We start from the raw sequence: 18729 nt of genomic DNA, 5'->3' as shown, positions 1-18729 counted from the left end.
CCACTTGATGGTGCGAAACACCGTCATATCCCTTGTTAAGGGTCCAAGCGCAGCTTGTCTTTAACCGGAGATCACACGAGGGTTTTACCCAGGTTTGGGCCTCCGGAGAGTAATATCCTACATCCTGCTTGTTTTGCTTATTCATGGTGGAGGGATACCTCGTGCGAGAGGTTAGAATGGTGTATGAGGTTGCTACCAAGAGTTGCTATCTAAGATTAGATACGATTGAGTGATCCTTCCCTTATATAGGCGGAGGAGGTCTAGGGTTTACAGAGGGGTAGATGAGATCTAAGCTGCCGCCGACGTTATGTTGGAGGGCAAGAAGGCCTCCAGCACCACCATTAGGGTTCTGGCCTAGACCTGCACCTTGTTGGCCCTGGTCAGGGCTGAGGCCGGGCTCCCTTGAGTGAGCCACCCCCAGTGTATCACACACTAGTGGCGTGTGAACAAAAGGAACAAGCCACTAGTGAAGACCTTACTGGTGGCGTGCAATTGACAAAGCACGCCACAAGTGAGTGGCGCAGAAGAGGGGGTGCCATAATTTACTGGTGGTGCAGCTGTCAGAGACCCTCGTGACTTGACTCCATGGATATCACCTAAACCAAGAGTTCGCTAGTCTAGTCATGTTCCACAAAATTGGTCGAGGAGGGTGAGGATTCTAGTAGGGTCGTCATAGCCTGAGCTGGCAAAAGACGAGTCTATTTGGTTCACATTATGGATTGGGGGCTCACACCAAGTCAGCAACATGCAACCCTCAAATCGGAAGCCCGAGATTGCTTCTTGGCAGAGGTGAGTTGGCCAAGACATCAACCAAATATGCCTGACATTCGGAGTAGTTAGCGGGCAAACCAAAACTCACAGGAAGTACTTGTTTTGATGCATACATGCACAAAAATTGTAAGATTGATTTTGTCATCCGAAGAGGGGGTGCTCCTCTGCACAACGGTGATGCACATGAGCCATAAAATTAAACTAATTATCCACAATGTCAATGCATCAACTAATTATTTTGTTCTTGGCTTTTAAGTCAATGTATAGTCACGGAATGAGGGCATGTAGTAATCATTTTGCCATCCATTAAGTTTTTGGATTTATTCAATTATTCGATACAAACTCAACACTACCAATGACCATAAGTTCTCGGTCCTCTTGTTAGGACATACCAACGCTAAGAGGCCAATTCATTTACCCCCTTCTCACATGCTCTAAGAATACTTAGAAAGTGGATAGGTATTCCATAGCGGGAGAAAGTAATGAGAGCAATAATTGTTCATGAGTTTCTTTTTCTCACAAGCAAGATCACACTCATATTTGACTCGATATATCCCCGCTTGCGTCTCTTGTTTCTCTCATTAGAACCCTATGAAGCTAGCACACAAGATACATATAGCTTATGGCGCTGGCCAAACATGGCGTAGATATATATAGTTGCACTTTCATAAAAGTTAGAAATAAGCTGACAGACATGTCACTGGTCATGGGCCATGTCGGCTTTGGAGGCATCAAGAATTTTAGGGTGCACGATAATGCAACCGACTAAGGCTGGAGAAAGTCTTGTTGCTGGTACGGGTGTTGTCAATGTTGCGACCTGCGGCCACCACCATGTTCTAGGATCGCTCATCGCCAATGGAAGCACATAAATGATACCATTGCCAAATCCGCAGGCCCAAACGGCGATCGATGCTCTGTGGCATGCTCAGACCCTTCACTCCAGCTAGACATCAACGCATGCATTGCTAGATATTCGTCTAAAGGTATAGGCTGAGACACTCGGTTGTCTGGCATGGCTGGGTTGTCCATCGTTGTATGCCTAGAAAAGGAAAACAGAGTTGTGCTCTAGATTATGGTGGTGTTTGGTTCTCTAGTCCTAGGACTTTTTCTAGTCCCTGGGACTTTTTGAAAAAGACTCTCAAGAAGGTGCTTCTAAGGACTTTTAGCAAAAAGTCCCAAAAAAGTCCCACCCTGTTTGGTTTGCTAGGGACTTTTTCTAGTCCCAACACAAAAAAGTCCCTGGAACCAAACACCCCCTATATATATGACAGTTGACCGTTAACATGATGATCTAATTATTGGTCCTGGCTTTATTGCGTCAACAATGTCTCGTGCTTGCAAACTAAGTTTTTAGCAAGATGTAATTCCTTCAGGTGTGTGGGCAGATTATTTTTGTATCACTAGAAGCGCCAAGATTTACATAGTAATTAACTAGATTTCACATGAACTGCAGATGTGGGCTCGGTGCGAGCACACTGGGTGCACTCTGGGACACAAGGGCCGGGCTACGACCACGACCGGCAAAAAAGGTTTGTCGACGCATGTTGTGCTCGTCCTGGAACCATGGGTCCCAGAGGGGCGAGTTGACGTCATACCTACGGTCGGTGGTCGAGGAGCTGGCGTGGAATCCTGGCACGACGATGGGCGATCTCCTGGAGGCGGGCATGGCCTCTCGCCGGGACGGGGGGAATGGGCACCCGATCCAGGCTCAGATGCCACCCATTGGGGAGGTGGGCATTTGACCACGGCAGCGGGGTGCCGTTCTCCCAGTACCAGCGGCAGACTTCGACCTTCACGTACGGCCTGTGGCATGGCACGGCCGATGGAGGGGAGATGGAGAAAGACACCGGCGAGATGGAGTGGTTGGCCGCACTTCTAGACGAGGCGGACGACGACCCCGCCTCGTGGTCATGCTTGGTCTTCTTGCTGGGGTGACACTTCACATGAACTGCAGACCTGGCCTAAGGTGTTGTGGTTGGCGTCACAGTGAACCATCACAACTAGCCGGACAAAAAAGACACAATTTAAGAATGATGATGTGCGTTGGGTCGGCTCGTCTGTCCGTTTGGGGGTCTGTGTTGGAGTTGGCCTGATCTCATCGCCATGCACACGTCTGACGTACAGAGGCCGAATACATCGTCGTCCAGGCCAGCAGAGCGACAGTAACCTGATCCTGTCGATGAAGGAAACGGACAACGAGATGGACACGTAACATGCAGCAGCGTGACACATCAACTGGCCAACATTTGTCCGTCCGTTCAAGTCTCAACATGCTAATTCTGCTTGCATTGCATGAAGATACTACGTTCAACATGCGTGTCCTGAAGAAACATGCAGCCACGAGAGCCTGCCGGTACGTGTCTTGAAGAAAGCACTCATCTTCATATTCATCTACAGAAAACAGCGTGCGTGCGTGCGTGCGTTCATACCTGAATGAACATGCCACGGTCGGCCGATGGACTACTGAAAAGAACAAGATCGGCCACGTTCATACGCAATACAAATCACATGTAGAATACAGATGCCTGTCGGCTCGCTAGCTACGAAATGTTTGTGTGCATCAGCTGGTGCACACACGTCTGTTTAGAAAGGAAAAAATGCTACTCCCTCCGCTTACTATTATATGATTTTAGTTTTACAAGTACAGGACTGGTTCACTTGAGCGGTGTAGCTAATCAACAGGTGTCACTCATGATCTTTTCGTACAATAATAATAGTAGCAAGATATCAATCTTTTGGTCAGAAAAAAGCCAATAGCAATGTGGTATCTGGCATGCATGATTGCACCTCGCATGTGATTGGTTGGAGGGATGATGGATATATATGGACAAATGGGGCACATGCCACATGACGATGGGGATGTGCAGGAGATGCGATCGCGATATATTATTAATCATGTACTCTCCTTTTTCCCTTTCCTGAGAGAGAGCTGGATGTTGTGTTTTGAAACAGATTCGCGTACAACTCCACCTCCACCTTCATCATCAAAGTGCCGCAAAACAGGAGCCTAAGAGCATCTACAATCGGCTTCTCAAACCCACCGGACAGACTGTCCGGTCAGGGTTCATAGACACGTTCGAACACGTACGCGGACGTTTGAAGAGCCGAATTAGCTATATACAAGTTAACCCTCTTTCTTCTCTTTGTTCGAGCGTGTACGGATGTCGTACGGCCGACAAGACGACTAGAGGAGAATACTAGTACAGTATAGAGCAGAGAATAGCCAGGCCCACCATGCAGTGTCTATCCCGGGGTCGGCCGGGACCCACCGGCAAAGTAGCGCGCATGCACATTTTGGATTTGGGCCACCAGCAGCACTTAATTAGTTTGATTTGCTGTCAGAAAAGAATCTCGTCTCATCATCGATGTATCCCAATAATTACATAGCCCCAGCGGCTGCAAGTTGTGCGTACGTACCACAAAGTACAACACTACCTTTTTTTATTAACACAGTACAAATGCAAGCGCTTATATATAGGAATACATGCATACATTCATTCTTATAAATGCGCACACGCATATCATATCCCTATGAGCACCTTCGAGAGACTGAACCGTCATATCATTTGAGGTTTTCCGAAGTCACCGTAGACGCCTTGTAATCGACGAAAACGTATTTCTGTCACTGAACGCGCATAGCTGGTCTGAAATAAATCTAGAATACGAACACCAGGGTTTAATGTCCGCTTAACCCTCCAAGCACTGGTTGGTTCGTGCAGCACTACTCTTAACTAACATTCTCAAGTATGTACATATGTACATCCTCCAAGGTACTGGTCTTCATTGATTCCTGTACGTACATATGTGCGTGTTGTACTGTACATGTACGACTGTACGAGTGCGTACCCAATTGCTCTTAATCCACTGGCTGTGGACCTGTGCTGCATACTCACATGGAGGCCACAAGGAGGCCACAAGGAGGCCAAACGGGCTCCATCTGCATGCATGCTGCTGCTGAAAGTGGTACCCATACCGTGCATATTATCCACAATTGGATACATACATATCACCCATCAATGATGTCTTCATTTCTTACCCAAGTTTTTTTTTCTTCCAGTGAAACCATCTCATTGTGTGCCAAATGTCCACGGACACGTCCACGACAGGATATGGGACGGAGTCATCAAACGCTATCCTAAAAAATCTCCATTTGTGCGTGAGAGGGTGGAGGCATGTGGTTGCTTTTGGTTGGAAATGCGGATGTTTGGACGCCTGCAAAACGTTCTCAAGTTTGCGGCCGGTATGCCAGAATTCACACATGCAAACTGGTTGCGGACATTTAGGACGTTCTTAGTAGCCTGCATCCATCCCAACCAGGTCCGCGCGGGAAGAAAACGACATGTTTTGGTTGGCTATGCTGCATCATATTCTCGCATAGCACGGAACTTAGGAACTGCTCAGTCAGGCCCGCTAGGAACAGTCAGATCGGCCGTTTCTAGCGAGCCAGGATTGAGCGATATAGGGAAGGGGAACGCGGCGCTAACCTCCTGCATCCACAAAGATGGCACGAGCTCGCGCTCGTCTCCAAAAAAGATGCGGAGGAATTGGCGTCACAACCTGCCGAGTTGGTCACCGCCTATATAGCCAGCCTCACCTCAATGCTCAAGCTCCCTCCACCATGCCCCCCCCCCCTTTGAGCACTCCCTCTGGCGCGGATGAACTCCGACGAGCAGGTAAGTGGCGCTCCTCCTCCAGCCATCGGTTGACGGCGTCGGCGATTCGAGTCCTCCTCTTCTCTGACATGTTTAGCGCCTCCATCGAGATACACCGACGGCGTATGTGAGTTCAATCACCCCCTTCTATCTACTCCTTCTAGCTATCTGTGAGCATGTGGTAGGGTTAGATCTGTGACCATCTTGTAGCATTGTACACACCCGATCTGTTCTGGTAGCTAGTGGTGATGGATTTGTAGGATGCTAGGAGTTGTTTTCTAATTGAGAAGGATTGATAGCTAGTGGTGATGGATTTGTAGGATGCTAGGAGTTGTTTCCTAATCGAGAAAGGATTGATAGCTAGTGGTGATGGATTTGTAGGATGCTAGGAGTTGTTTCCTAATCGAGAAAGGATTGATAGCTAGTGGTGATGGATTGGTAGTATGCAAGTATGTGTTCTAGTTTGTTGAACTCCTTGGTATGATTTGAGCTGTTGTGTTGAACTAGATGACCCATCAGTACATGTTTAGTGCTCGTATTATGCTCGGTGTGTAGTGTGCTCCACTCTTATTGATGCTTACACTTGTAGGAAACGGCCACGCAAGAGTTTAGTCAGGCCCTTGTCGTGTCCCAGAGCCAATTTGCGCCATCTTCAGGGCTTCTACGACATGTGACCTTGGCACTCAGGTGCCAATTGCAAAATCTGGACCGATCATCAACGGTAGATCCGTGGCCAAGATCGCCCCTCTCATCTTCGCGCTCGTCCATCGACGCCATGGCAAGGCACGTACCATCCAAGATGGCTTTCACCTACTTTCCTAGATGCAGGATATCCACGGGGTGCTTAGACCCCCAATTCGCGTTAAATTCTTCCTCTGGCTACCCCTTGTTCTCTGTTCTGCTCCTATGCTTGCTACCATGCCTCCTTGCGCGCGCACCGATTGTAACCCCATGCTACAACTCTCCGTCCATCAATGAAAAGACACGTAATCTTTGCGTATTCGTGAAGAAAAAAAATGCTATCATAGTACTATTCAACAAGTCCACAGTCGAGTGTGAAAAATATTCTAAGTAAGTCAAGGCTATTGTTGGCCGAGGAGAGACGGGGTCCCGGTTCAGTTTCACTCACTGTCACTCTCCCCCTCACTGTATGACTCTATCACTCTCTGCCAAACCATCCAAAAGCTCTCTTATTTCGCTGCATGTTACTCTGCTCTGCTCTTTGGCTCCTTCCTCCTGCTGCCGCTGGCCGCTCTCCAAAACCACCACCCTCCTCCCGCAATCATCCGCAGCTTCGCAGCACCTTCTTCCTCCTCCCTCTCTCCCTCCCTCCCTCAGCCACACCACGAGCCTCCACTGGATTGGATGTGAATGGAAGGTCGGAGGATACTGGAATGTAGGGCCGGGTAAAGAGAGGGAGCAAGAAACGCCAGCAGACAGCCCCGGGAGCCCCGGCCCTGATCTGATCCGATCTGATTTCTCGCCCGCCCGCCGCCGCGGGGCGAAGAAAAGAGCAGAAATGAAGAGCCTGCAGTGCTTCAAGCAGGGCGGGGATGGCGCGGGGAGGCGGCTGGAGCGGCGGCTGTCGCTGGGGGACTACAAGAAGGCGGTGTCGTGGTCCAAGTACCTGGTGGCGCCGCCGGGCGCCAAGATCCGGGGCGGCGGCGAGGAGCTCTGGAGCGCCGACCTCTCCAAGCTCCAGATCCGGGCTCGCTTCGCCTCCGGCCGCCACAGCCGCGTCTACTCCGGCCGCTACGCCGGCCGCGAGGTCGCCATCAAGATGGTCAGCCAGCCCGAGGAGGACGCCGCGCTCGCCGCCGAGCTCGAGCGCCAGTTCGCCTCCGAGGTCGCGCTCCTCCTCCGCCTCCGCCACCACAACATCCTCTCCGTACGTTCTACTACTTACTAAACTTTTCTACTTTCACTTTCTACCCTGTTGTTGCCACTGGATTACTTTGATTAGATGAAATTATTAACATCTGCTTCAGTGATATGAATCTGAATTGAGCAAATTGGTTGTGTTGTTGGTGCCCATGCCTGAGGATTTGCCATCCCAACCGATCTTCACATTAAAGGTGGAAACTTTAGGCAGACAAGCTTCTTTCCCCTATCAATTTTATTGTTCTTTTTTGAGGAAAAAAAACAGTGGTCCTTCCTCGGCGATTTCCGTTAAAGAAACCATCTACACTTCTAAATTGTGAATTTCAGGTAGTAAGTACGTAATGTTTACGATAGTGAAACCCCAACTTTGTACCAGCTGGAACAAATCTTTAGACATGATTGTTTGTTTTCTCCATGATAGTTCACTGTCTCCATCTTTACACTCATACAGTCGTACTGATTGCTGTCCATTCATAAAGTGCAGCTTTTAGGTGGTAATAGCAATTTGTACTTTGGCCCGACTTATGTTTGTACAGTCTGGACGACTTAGTGCATCAAAGCAACCTTCCAAATATTTTTAGTCTCTCTGTGGTTTTGTATGGCGGTAAAACGGAATAATTTGGACAAGAGTGTCGTGGAAGGCTTGACGAGTTCACGACACCTACAGCTCTGTACACGATAAGCCGATAACGTTAGATACTTGGATTTTCTAATTAATTAAAGTGGGTGGTGGACCATGTAGGGCGTGCCCACTCTTAAGTCTTAACTGCTTTCAGATGCAGAGAAAAGCGCGTCTTATCGTGTAAGTGTTTAATAACGAGAATCGACCCGGAGAGTGATAGATAGGTGGATAGTTCATGTGCAGATAAATATCAATCCCGCTTTTCCCTTTGCTAAGTGAGGTCCTGTCTCGCTCAGCCCCACAAGTCACATGGATAAAAGGTTAGTTGACTGCATCAGATGGATTATTAAGCTAGAAAATTCAAACGGTATTATGGTTGGTAGTTCTTCAGTTCAGACTGTTCCCTGTATCCGGTTTTACACACTGCCAACTTGTGAATGTTCTTGATTTCTCGCACGTTGCTTTTCTGTGAACCAAATTTACATGCTGGGCTGTGAACATATGTCAGTAATAAGGTTCAAACAATTTTGCTTATGATCTATGTTGGATCTGAAATGATTGGAATACTTACAGTTAACTGGCTGTATCAAAGCGTTTTGTCAAGTCTCTGTTTTTTATGGAATTTGATGGTAATCTTCTTCTTTCGCAGTTCGTCGCAGCATGCAAGAAACCACCAGTATTCTGTATCATCACTGAGTACATGGCAGGGGGTTCCCTTAGAAAGTATCTACACCAGCAAGAGCCTCATTCAGTCCCCATCGAACTAGTTCTGAAACTAGCTCTAGACATTGCCCGTGGGATGAGCTACCTGCACTCACAGGGGATACTTCATAGAGACCTGAAGTCCGAAAACGTGCTTCTGGGGGAGGATATGTCGGTCAAAGTGGCGGATTTCGGGATCTCATGTCTGGAGTCGCAGTGCGGAAGCGGCAAGGGGTTTACGGGCACCTATCGGTGGATGGCTCCTGAAATGATCAAGGAGAAAACCCACACTAGAAAAGTCGATGTGTACAGCTTTGGAATCGTCTTGTGGGAGATTTTAACTGCTTTGGTTCCATTCAGCGAGATGACACCTGAACAGGCCGCTATAGCTGTCGCCCTCAAGGTATGTACGGATCCTTACACAACACTTCTTTATGTGTGGATGCTAGTTTCTCACTTGTGGATTCTAAAGACTAATTGTTGTTCGCCTTGCTTCATAAGTATACGGAGCATGTTTGTTAGCTCAGATTTGGTCAATGGAGTATGTTTAGTGCTCAGCTATCAATGTTAATTCATGACCGAATTTTGTGGAATTCTCCAAATTGTATTAATGTTTCGCAAGTACCATAGACAGACCTCAGAATTTGGGGAAACATCAGTTCATTATGCTAATCAAGTTCAACATGCTTCAAATGTTCCGGCATTTTTTAACCAGCTATTAATTTTTTCTGTGCAGAATGCGAGGCCACCGTTGCCTGCTTCGTGCCCTGTGGCCATGAGTCATCTGATATCTCAGTGCTGGGCGACAAACCCAGAAAGAAGGCCTCAGTTTGACGATATTGTCACGGTCCTCGAGGGCTACAAGGAAGCGCTTGACAATGACCCATCCTTCTTCCTGTCATACATACCGCCTCCGACGCACCACCCGCATCAGCATCAGCAGAGCCTACTACGGTGCTTCCCTCGGGTCAAATCAATGCGCCGGTCCGCGTCTCTCAAAGCGTGATGTCTGCGGGCGGTGCTCCTCCTTCATCCTCGCCATGTATAATATGCACCTTTCTCTGAGTTTCTTCCTCTCTATGTGCCGGCCCTCTATTATTGCGGCATCTAGGCTCGCTCCAATTTCGTTTTTTCTTTCTTCTTGGTTATTATGATTGCCATCATTGATGATGCCGTCGAAGCCGGCCGTGCGTTTCTATCTAGATATGACAAAGCAGTTCTCCCTGCAGATTATCTATCGGCTGCCGTTTACTTGTGACCGAGTGATGGAACCATGAACTAGCTAGCTTTTGTAATTGTAATTATAACTGAGCTCTTCATGAATCGTGTTCCTACTCTTTTATCTGCTTCAGCAAGAATTACCATTATCTTAGCCTTACATAACTGAACTTTCTACCATGCTGCATCAAGAATACACAATGTTGTACTGGCTTTCATACTGTAAAATTCAAGGGAGAAGGGCATAATAGCATATTCAGTTTGATTTGCCTAGCGCCAACTTGTTGGATATTTGAGATCTTGGGAACAAATTGAAAAGAGACAGTCCCTGACATAGATAAAAGAGTAAAATGCGAGCAAACCCATAGAAGATACAAGCAATCATCAACCTCAAACCTCCAGAAACAATTTGGGAGGTCCAGAAGCTCGCGTGCTGCGTGGCAAGCCTTAGCCGGTTCATATCCAGGCTCAGGAAAAAGGCCCCGCCGCTTTATCGAGTCCTGTGCAAGAACGAGTTCTACTGGAGCGGATAAGGTGAGGGCCGCGTTCGAAGACCTCAAGCGCCTCCTACAATCCAACCCATTGCTCGCCTCCCCCGCATAATCCGAGCCGCTGTTACTATACATATCCACTACCACGCAAGTGGTAAGCGTGGTTACAACGGTGGAAAGTGAAGAGTGGGGAACATCCCTAGTTTCTTGTTGTTGGAGCAAACAAAATTCAGGTGATGCAAAACCAACTTCTTGTTGCCCAATAACTATTTTTTGGTGTTCTATTATAGGGATGTTGTTGAAGATACTCTAAGGGACAGAAACTTGGAAGTGCTTTGATGTATCTTTTAGTTTCATTGCATTTTGTGTCACTACCACCTGAAAGACTCAAGCTAATGATTAAATGGCACAAATTAACAATAATTTCATTGCTAAGATGCCTTCCCCCAGTAGATAAATGGTTTCGTTGCTAATCTAGCCAATTTCTCTTTCAAAATTTACTTATATTTCCAAAGAGTTCCTTTTTTATAACTTGAAAACATATTACAATAAAGAACCACTGAACGAAAAACACATGTGCATGATAATCTTCAGATCAGTTCAGCCTCCCGCTGTTGTCTTCCTCCTCCTCCTCAAGCTTCTTGGATGTGTACACCTTATATAAGTAACAATATACCAATTGTAACCCAAAGGAATTCATCACACGTACATAAATAATAAGTGTTTCACCTACATGAATATTGCTTTCCCCTTTATATATACCCTTTTCTTTCAAGACTAGTAGATGGCATGTTGTGTGCCTTCACTTTGTTTTAACTCATTGGTAGCACTAGCTTAGTCCATCAAGTAGGCAACAACTACACAAACAACAAGGTATACATGAGAGAAGACAAAGAGTCAAATGGACACATAACTGGGAATAGGAGGCATCAGTAACCGTGTTGGAGTGACTATCTTATATGTGACGAGACCGAAACCACTGTCATGCCGTGTCTTCATGTCGAATCATGGGAGCCGCCAAAACTGCATGGAAGAAATGCAAAAAATGATCAGCATTATAAATGCAAAAAATGATATTGTGCACGGGAATGCTACGCAAGTAGAAATGACTTTCTTGTTGCTAGAGACAGCTACCTAAGACGGCTTTGATGTAACTTTGAGTTTCACCACAATCGGCGTTGCTACCGTTCGAGGAAATCAAGTGAGGAATGTTCATATACTTCATACAATCTAGTTAATGGAGCAATTCAGTAACAATATTCCCAATTGCGGAGACGCACCAAAAGAAAATTCGCTACAGAGCATATGAATTTTATTAATTGCTACTCTAACCAATTTCTCTTTGAATAGTTATTTATACTTGCATAGAGCTCGTTCTTCATAACCTGGAAACATATGGAAACAAAAGCACCTATGAAGATAAAAGACATGTGAATAATAATATTCAGTTCAGCTGCCCAACATCGTCTTCTCCTACACCTTGCAATAGTTCATACCCATCGTAACTCAAAGGAATTCATCAGACATAGATAATAATAAGTGCTTTACCTACATGAGTATTGGTTCCCCCTATATATGTACCCCTTTCTTTGAACAAGAGTAGATAGCATGTTGTGTGGTTTCACTTTCTTATAATTGGTTAGTAGCACTAGCGTAGTCTATCAAATAGGCGATGACCACCCAAACAAACAGAGGATGAATGAGAAAAAAAGAGTCAAATGGGCACACAACAGGGAATTGGAGGTGTTGGTAATTGTTTTGAAACATCGATTCTAGCAAGTGGATTGAAATGACCGTCACCCCGAGCGAGCGAGCGGCTGAAATTGCATTGATCGAATGCTCAAAATTGAAAGAACGACTTCCGTGTTTTTCTAACACTTCATAGGCGCAAGTGCTCATATATACGCGCATACACTCACCCTTATGAACGCACACACGCACACCATACCCCATATGAGCACCGTAGAGAGACTGAGCCGGCATTGTCATCTTGAGATTTTACGAAGCCACCGTAGGCACCTCATAGTCGACAGGACGTCTCTTCCCAGTGAACGCATATCGCAGGAAATCATGAAATAAATTCTGGATATATGCGAGCATCGGGACAGCTACCTAAGACCTTTGCCAAATTATACCCACTTTCGTATGTACACGTCGTACGGATACCTTCTGTATGAGGCTCTCTGCTTTTGTTCTCGCGTGCCTGGCCGGACCATTTAGTCAAGTCCGTCAGTTTTATGTAGAAAAACTACTGCAAAAAAGGAGATCATGAGGACTCAAACTCAAGTCTTCGCACAAGTGCCTTTGATTTCATATAGCATGAATTATATAAGAACAAACAACAATGTTCATATGTAGAAAACATTTCTGAAAAAACCCAAAACTTTTCTTGAAAAAATGTGAACAATTTAGAAATGCAGAATACTTTAAGGAAATATCTAATAATTTATGAAGCTCTAATTTTTTTTGAAACATTTTAACTATTATCGAAATTCAAGACATATTTACAAAAAAGGTGGAAATTGTTTGGGATTCTGAACATTTTTCAAAAATATAAGCAATGACTGTAACATTGAATAGTTTATCAAAAATGAGATTTTTTTTAAAAAAATTCCAGACATTTTTAGAAAAACATGAAAAAAGATTTTTTTAAACATGGACACGTTTTGAAAACATGAGAACATTTTTAGAAACCCCGAGCAACATTCGGAAAAGAAAAAAAATGGATCTGTGAGGAACTTTTTAAAGCGGGAACATTTTTTTAAATCCTGATTTTTTTATAATTTGTTAAAAATATAAATAAGAATACTTTTTAACTTTTGATATTTTTTAAAAAGCGCAATTGTTTTTACATTCTCGGTATTTTTTTTCGAAATCACATTTTTTTAAAGACTACATTTTTTTAATTTTGATTTTTTATAACATGAACTATTTTTGAATTAGTTTTTTTTTCAAAAACATGAACAATTTTTTAAAAAATGCAAACAATTACTCATATTTCCAACAGGTGCCTGATGGGAGCGATGCTAGGCGTAGTTGGGCGAAGGCCTAACCGTTTTTTTTCTATATTTTTGTTATTGTTTGTATTTTTTTACTTCATGCTTCTTCTTTTTGAACTTTATATATCTCTTTGGAACCAGTTCAAAATTGGAAATATTTTTCGGAAACCAAAATAACAGTTTAAGGAAGTGTTTCAAATTATTTTTTGTCAAATATTTATTAAATGCTTTTTAAGAAAATCATTTACTGTTTTCAAATTTATCTCTTTGTATTTATTAGTTGTGTTAAAAACTTAGAATAAAAGTTTTCAATGCCTATTTAAATTATGATTTTGAATACTTTTTTCCTTCAAATCTGGAATGGATGCATACCAGGGGCATTTCCACCTGCTTGCAAAAGTTGATGTCATTTCAAGAATATAAAAATCTAGATCATGAACAAATAATTCGAAAAACATGAACATTTTTTGAAATTCCTAAATATTTATAAAATTTTAAATATTATTTAAAACAAGTGGAATATTTTCCAGTATTCTAGACAGCGTTCTGAATTTTGAATAGATTTCAAAAAAACTAATAAATTTCAAAAAATAATAATAGAAAAATGATTTAACAAAAGAAGAAAAGAAAACGAAAAAGACAAAAGAAAAAAAAATGCTTAGCCAAGACCGTCAGACTCTGTGCCTTGGGCACCATGGCTGGTTCAGCTAATGGCGAGAATGGTTAAGGGGCCGAAGCACATTGATCTTGGAATGTCACTGTTTTTTAGCAGCAATTCATATGATCTTGGAATGTCACTGTTAAGGGGCTAGTGTCACGGTGTTACATCATAAATTCACTGTTCAGCACCTCCATTGGTGCCTCTCCGATGATGCATGAGTAGTTCTTTATAGATCTTCGGGTCCGTAGTTAGTAGATAGATGGCTTCCTCTCTCTCGCTGAATTCTCAATACAATGGTCTCTTGGAGATCCATATGATGTAACTCTTTTTGCGGTGTGTTTGTTGGGATCAATGAATTTTGAGTTTATGATCTGATCTATCTTTTTATATCCATGAAAGTATTTGAGTTTCTTTGATCTCTTTTATGCATGATTGCTTATAGCATCGTATTTCTTGTCCAATATTTGCGTTTTGTTTGGCCAACTTGATCTATTTATCTTGCAATGGGAAGAGGTGCTTTGTAGTAGGTTCGATGTTACGGTGCTTAATCCCAGTGACAGAAGGGGAACCGACACGTATGTATCATTGCTACTAAGGATAAAATGATGGGGTTTATCTCTACATATATAGATCTTGTCTACATCATGTCATCGTTCTTATTGCATTACTTCGTTTCTCCATGAACTTAATGCACTAGATGCATGCTGGATAGCGGTCGATGTGTGGAGTAATAGTAGTAGATGCAGGCCGGAGTCGGTCTACTAATCTTAGACGTGATGCCTATGTAATGATCATTGCCTGGATATCGTCATGATTATTTGAAGTTCTATCAATTCCCCAACAGTAATTTGTTCACCCACCGTTTGCTATTTTTCTCGAGAGAAGCCACTAGTGAAACATACGGCCTCCGGGTCTCTTTTCTCATATTATTTGCGTTTGCGATCTATTTTCCTTTGCTTTTATTTTCAGATCTATTAAACCAAAAATACAAAAATACCTTGCTGCAATTTATTCTTATTTATTTTATTTGGCGTTCGATCTATCAATCTACTACAATTTTATTCACGTCTGTTTGCCCATCTTGGGGCGTCACTACCCGCAAGGGATTGACAACCCCTTTTACACGTCGGGTTGCGAGATGTTGTTATTTGTGTGCAGGTGCCGTTTTACGTTGTGTTGCTTGGTTGTCCTACTGGTTTGATAACCTTGGTTTCAGATCTGAGGGAAATACCTACCGCCGCTATGCTTCAAGCCGACGTAGCTTCAAGCCGCATCAGGGAGAAGTAGTGAGGAAGAAGCAAAGTGAGGAAGAGAGGAGGTGGTTGCTAGGGGAAAGTGAGGAAGAGAGGATGGGGGAGGGGAGGGGGAGGAAAAAGGTGGTATGGCTGCGGCTTAGCAGTAGCGCTAGGTGTAAAATGCGCTACTGCTAATAAGATAGCAGCAACGCGCTTCTGGCATACGCGCTACTGCTAAGCGGGGCCAGCCATGTGGCCAGGTTCGAAATTAGTAGTAGCGACCTGCAAAAAAGCGCGCTACTACTATTACTTTAGAAGTAGCGTGTTTAGCATGGGCACGCTACTACTAAACCTAGGGTGGCGGGAACGGTCGGGCAATTTTAGTAGCAGCGTGGTTCTACCGAGCAGTGCTACTGCTAAGTTGGTAGCAGTAGTGCGTGTTTGGGGCCTGCGCTACTGCTAATTAGCAGTAGCGCCTCTTCCTGACCCGCGCTGCTGCTAAGATTCGGTGTGTAAGGTTTTCCCTTGTAGTGATTCATGAAATCAAAGATTCAAAAAGTTTATTGTGTCCTCAATACAAGCACTAGTAGAAAAAGGGTCAAATGTCAAGCACATTAGTGCCAGTTTGCTTTTGAGCCGACACTAATGTGTGCATTAGTGCCGGTTTCAACGGCTAGCCAGCCGCTTTCATTAGTACCGGTTCGTGGCCGACCTTTAGCACCGGTTCGTGCCACGGACCGGTACTAAAGTGAGTGGTGGCAGGATGTTGTCAGTCCGTGGCCCCTCCAACACCTTTAGTACCGGTTCATGGCACGAACCGGTGCTAAAGGTCGTCCTACATAAACCCTTCGTCCACCCGAGATCACTCTGTTCTTCCCCTTTCCCCTCTCCTCTCTGTTCTTCCCCTCTTCCTCTCGAGCTCATCACACATTTTGCCCAAAATTTGTCAAGATTTGAAGGCCCCCATCCATTCAAATGATCACAAAGGTTAGCAACTTTGTCCTTTCATCTCTCATTGCTAGATTAGCTCTTGCAATGCTTTGTATAGTGATTAATTTATGAGTTTAGTAATTTGATAGAAAATATATGTGCTAGTATTTGATTTATATGCAATTTGTGGTCAAAACTAACACTTAGTTTGCATATGTAGGTGTGGTTTACTTAGTGCCTTCTAAATTTCCGTCGTAACCACAGTCGATCGCCCGCACCGTTCCGTCGCTGGCACCACCTTGTGGTGAGCCTCTTGTTCATGAATGTTTTACATTACCAAATTGATGTTTGTGTGATTTGGATATATAGTTACTCGTATAATTATCTTACCCGTACGTTGTTTGTTATACATAGTGCCATGGTTTTGATATCCGTCCCCGTCGGCCCTCGTCCTTGTTATGATTCGGATGTGGTATATTCTCTTTTAAAACTAGTTGTTGCATTTCGTGTGTATGACAAATTATGCCCATCAAGTTGACATAGATATTTTTGTCTAGGAGGTTTGTGAACGGGAAATTTCAACCGACCCTATTGTCGAGAGGTTAAATTTAGTTGAAAGAGAAAACGAGTATTTGAAAGAAAAATTGAAAAGAATTGAGGGGGAGAAGATGGAATTGGAGTTGCATGTTGCCGATGTCGTCGATGATCACAAGATCAAGATGCAGAAAATGCGCTTGAAGATTAGAAAGATTAGAAAATATGCCATTGTTAGTGAGGCTTGGTATCATTATGCTGTTGGATCAATTGTTATCTTAGTTGCGATCTTGATCGCATTTGTTGTTGCATTTAAATTCTTTAGTTAGAGAGTTATTTGTTTGTTGCATTTAAGTCTTGTATGAACTTTATGTATGAACTTGTATTAATTTGGTCTATTCGGTGTTGTGTAATGAAGATGAGCCGACAATGGATGTACGATGACCGATGCTCTCCCGAGTTCATTAATGGCGTGCAAACTTTTCTGCTTGCGGCTAAGGCAAACAAGCGGGCGGATGGTTTTATGCCTTGTCCATGTTTAGTCTGTAAGAATGATCACAATTACTCTACGTCAAGAACCATTCACGTCCACCTGTTTAAGTCCGGTTTCATGCCCCACTATAATGTTTGGACCAAGCACGGAGAAAGAGGGGTTATGATGGAAGACAATGAAGAAGAAGAGGACGACGATAGCTATCCTGGCCATGGGTTCCCTGAATACGATGATACGACAATGGGGGAAGAAGCTGAGCCGGCAATGCGTTAAGAAGCTGAAGAAGAGGCATCAAATGAGCCCGCTGATGATCTAGGTCGGGCCATTGCCGATGCAAAGAGAAACTGCGCAAGTGATTTGGAGAAGAAGAAGTTGCAGCGCATGTTAGAGGATCACAAGAAATTGTTGTACCCGAATTGCGAAGCTGACAAGAAAAAGTTGGGCACCACACTGGAATTGCTGCAATGGAAGGCAGAGAATGGTGTATCTGACAATGAGAAAAACATGGTAGAGTTCTTGAAGCGCCTCAATAGCAATGAAGATATACTACTTCCTTACAACTTCGAGTGAGTCACACTGTCTTGTACTACAAATTCTGTTTTTGCTTACTAGCTAGATGTTAATAAGTGTATAGGGTTTAGGGTTATAGTTGATTAGTGTTATGCACATGCCCGCTTAATTTATACATTCAAACGTATGCGCATGCAGCTTCCACTGGATCTAGTTAGACATTAAAGTTGACGAAGGAAAAGTTGAAATACTGGACTCACTACTTAAAAAAGATAGTGACTATAGCATCGTGAAGGGGATAGTCAACAGGTAATTTCAATCATTATTAACTATATCTCGGCCTATTTAGTTCGTCATTTCCTGATATGAACTATTTTTAATAACCCCTTTATTAATTTTCTTTGCCGGCGGGCAGGGCTTGGGCAAAGTTCATCAAGGTGACTCCAGGAAAATGGCGACAAAAGCTATGTTGGTATCGACCCAAGGTAAGTAATTAAGTAGTACTAGCTAGCTAGCTACCATCTATTTAATTCTTGTTTCAATACCATTAATTAATTAACATGCTCGATTAATTATTATCTGATTAAATTCTATTCTCGTAAAGGCCCTGAAGCAAGCGCCGGGGACTGAAGTGTGTGCATACTACGTTTGCGAGAACATTCGCATGATGGCGTCCGACAGGAGCAGATCTGATAGACAGGACTGGGTACGTTTGCCAGAACACTATTCATAAATCTTACATGATTGTCGATATCTAGTCACACAACTAATACACATGCATATTGATCTCCTTCTTAACAGTTCAAAGAGGTGCGGGACCAGCTCCTACCAACAGAGCGCATACGAGCACTTCAAGAGGAAATAGCGGGATTTTTGCTCGACCAGGTCATAGATCCCAAATGAGAATACTATTACCCGCTACCGCCCCCATGAACCACTTGTCATCGTGCTCCGAAGGCACCAAGGCAACATGTAGGAGAAATTGTATATATATACATGTGTATGTGTGAATAATTAATGATGGTTGTGA

General features: G+C 44.0%; 1 protein-coding gene across 1 annotated transcript; it reads left to right on the top strand.

The window, feature by feature from the left end:
• Positions 1-6548: 6548 nt before the first annotated feature.
• LOC123076713 (serine/threonine/tyrosine-protein kinase HT1) lies at positions 6549-10000 on the top strand. Its single transcript, XM_044498826.1, has 3 exons — positions 6549-7311; positions 8576-9031; positions 9365-10000. Exons 1-3 carry the CDS (start codon positions 6574-6576, stop codon positions 9632-9634), a joined length of 1464 nt encoding a protein of 487 aa, XP_044354761.1. The 5' UTR covers positions 6549-6573; the 3' UTR covers positions 9635-10000.
• The last annotated feature ends 8729 nt before the right edge of the window (positions 10001-18729 follow it).

This window comes from Triticum aestivum, chromosome 3D, assembly GCF_018294505.1.
Source record: "Triticum aestivum cultivar Chinese Spring chromosome 3D, IWGSC CS RefSeq v2.1, whole genome shotgun sequence".
Classification (NCBI taxonomy): domain Eukaryota; kingdom Viridiplantae; phylum Streptophyta; class Magnoliopsida; order Poales; family Poaceae; genus Triticum; species Triticum aestivum.
This window is presented reverse-complemented; position numbering and strand designations above follow the sequence as displayed.

Bases quoted from the DNA above. Each gene is read 5' to 3' on its own strand.
- LOC123076713 (XM_044498826.1), top strand. From the start codon at position 6,574: ATGACTCTATCACTCTCTGCCAAACCATCCAAAAGCTCTCTTATTTCG. The intron at 7,312-8,575 runs GTACGTTCTACT...CTTCTTTCGCAG, and splicing joins GCCACCACAACATCCTCTCC to TTCGTCGCAGCATGCAAGAA. The intron at 9,032-9,364 runs GTATGTACGGAT...TTTTCTGTGCAG, and splicing joins CTATAGCTGTCGCCCTCAAG to AATGCGAGGCCACCGTTGCC.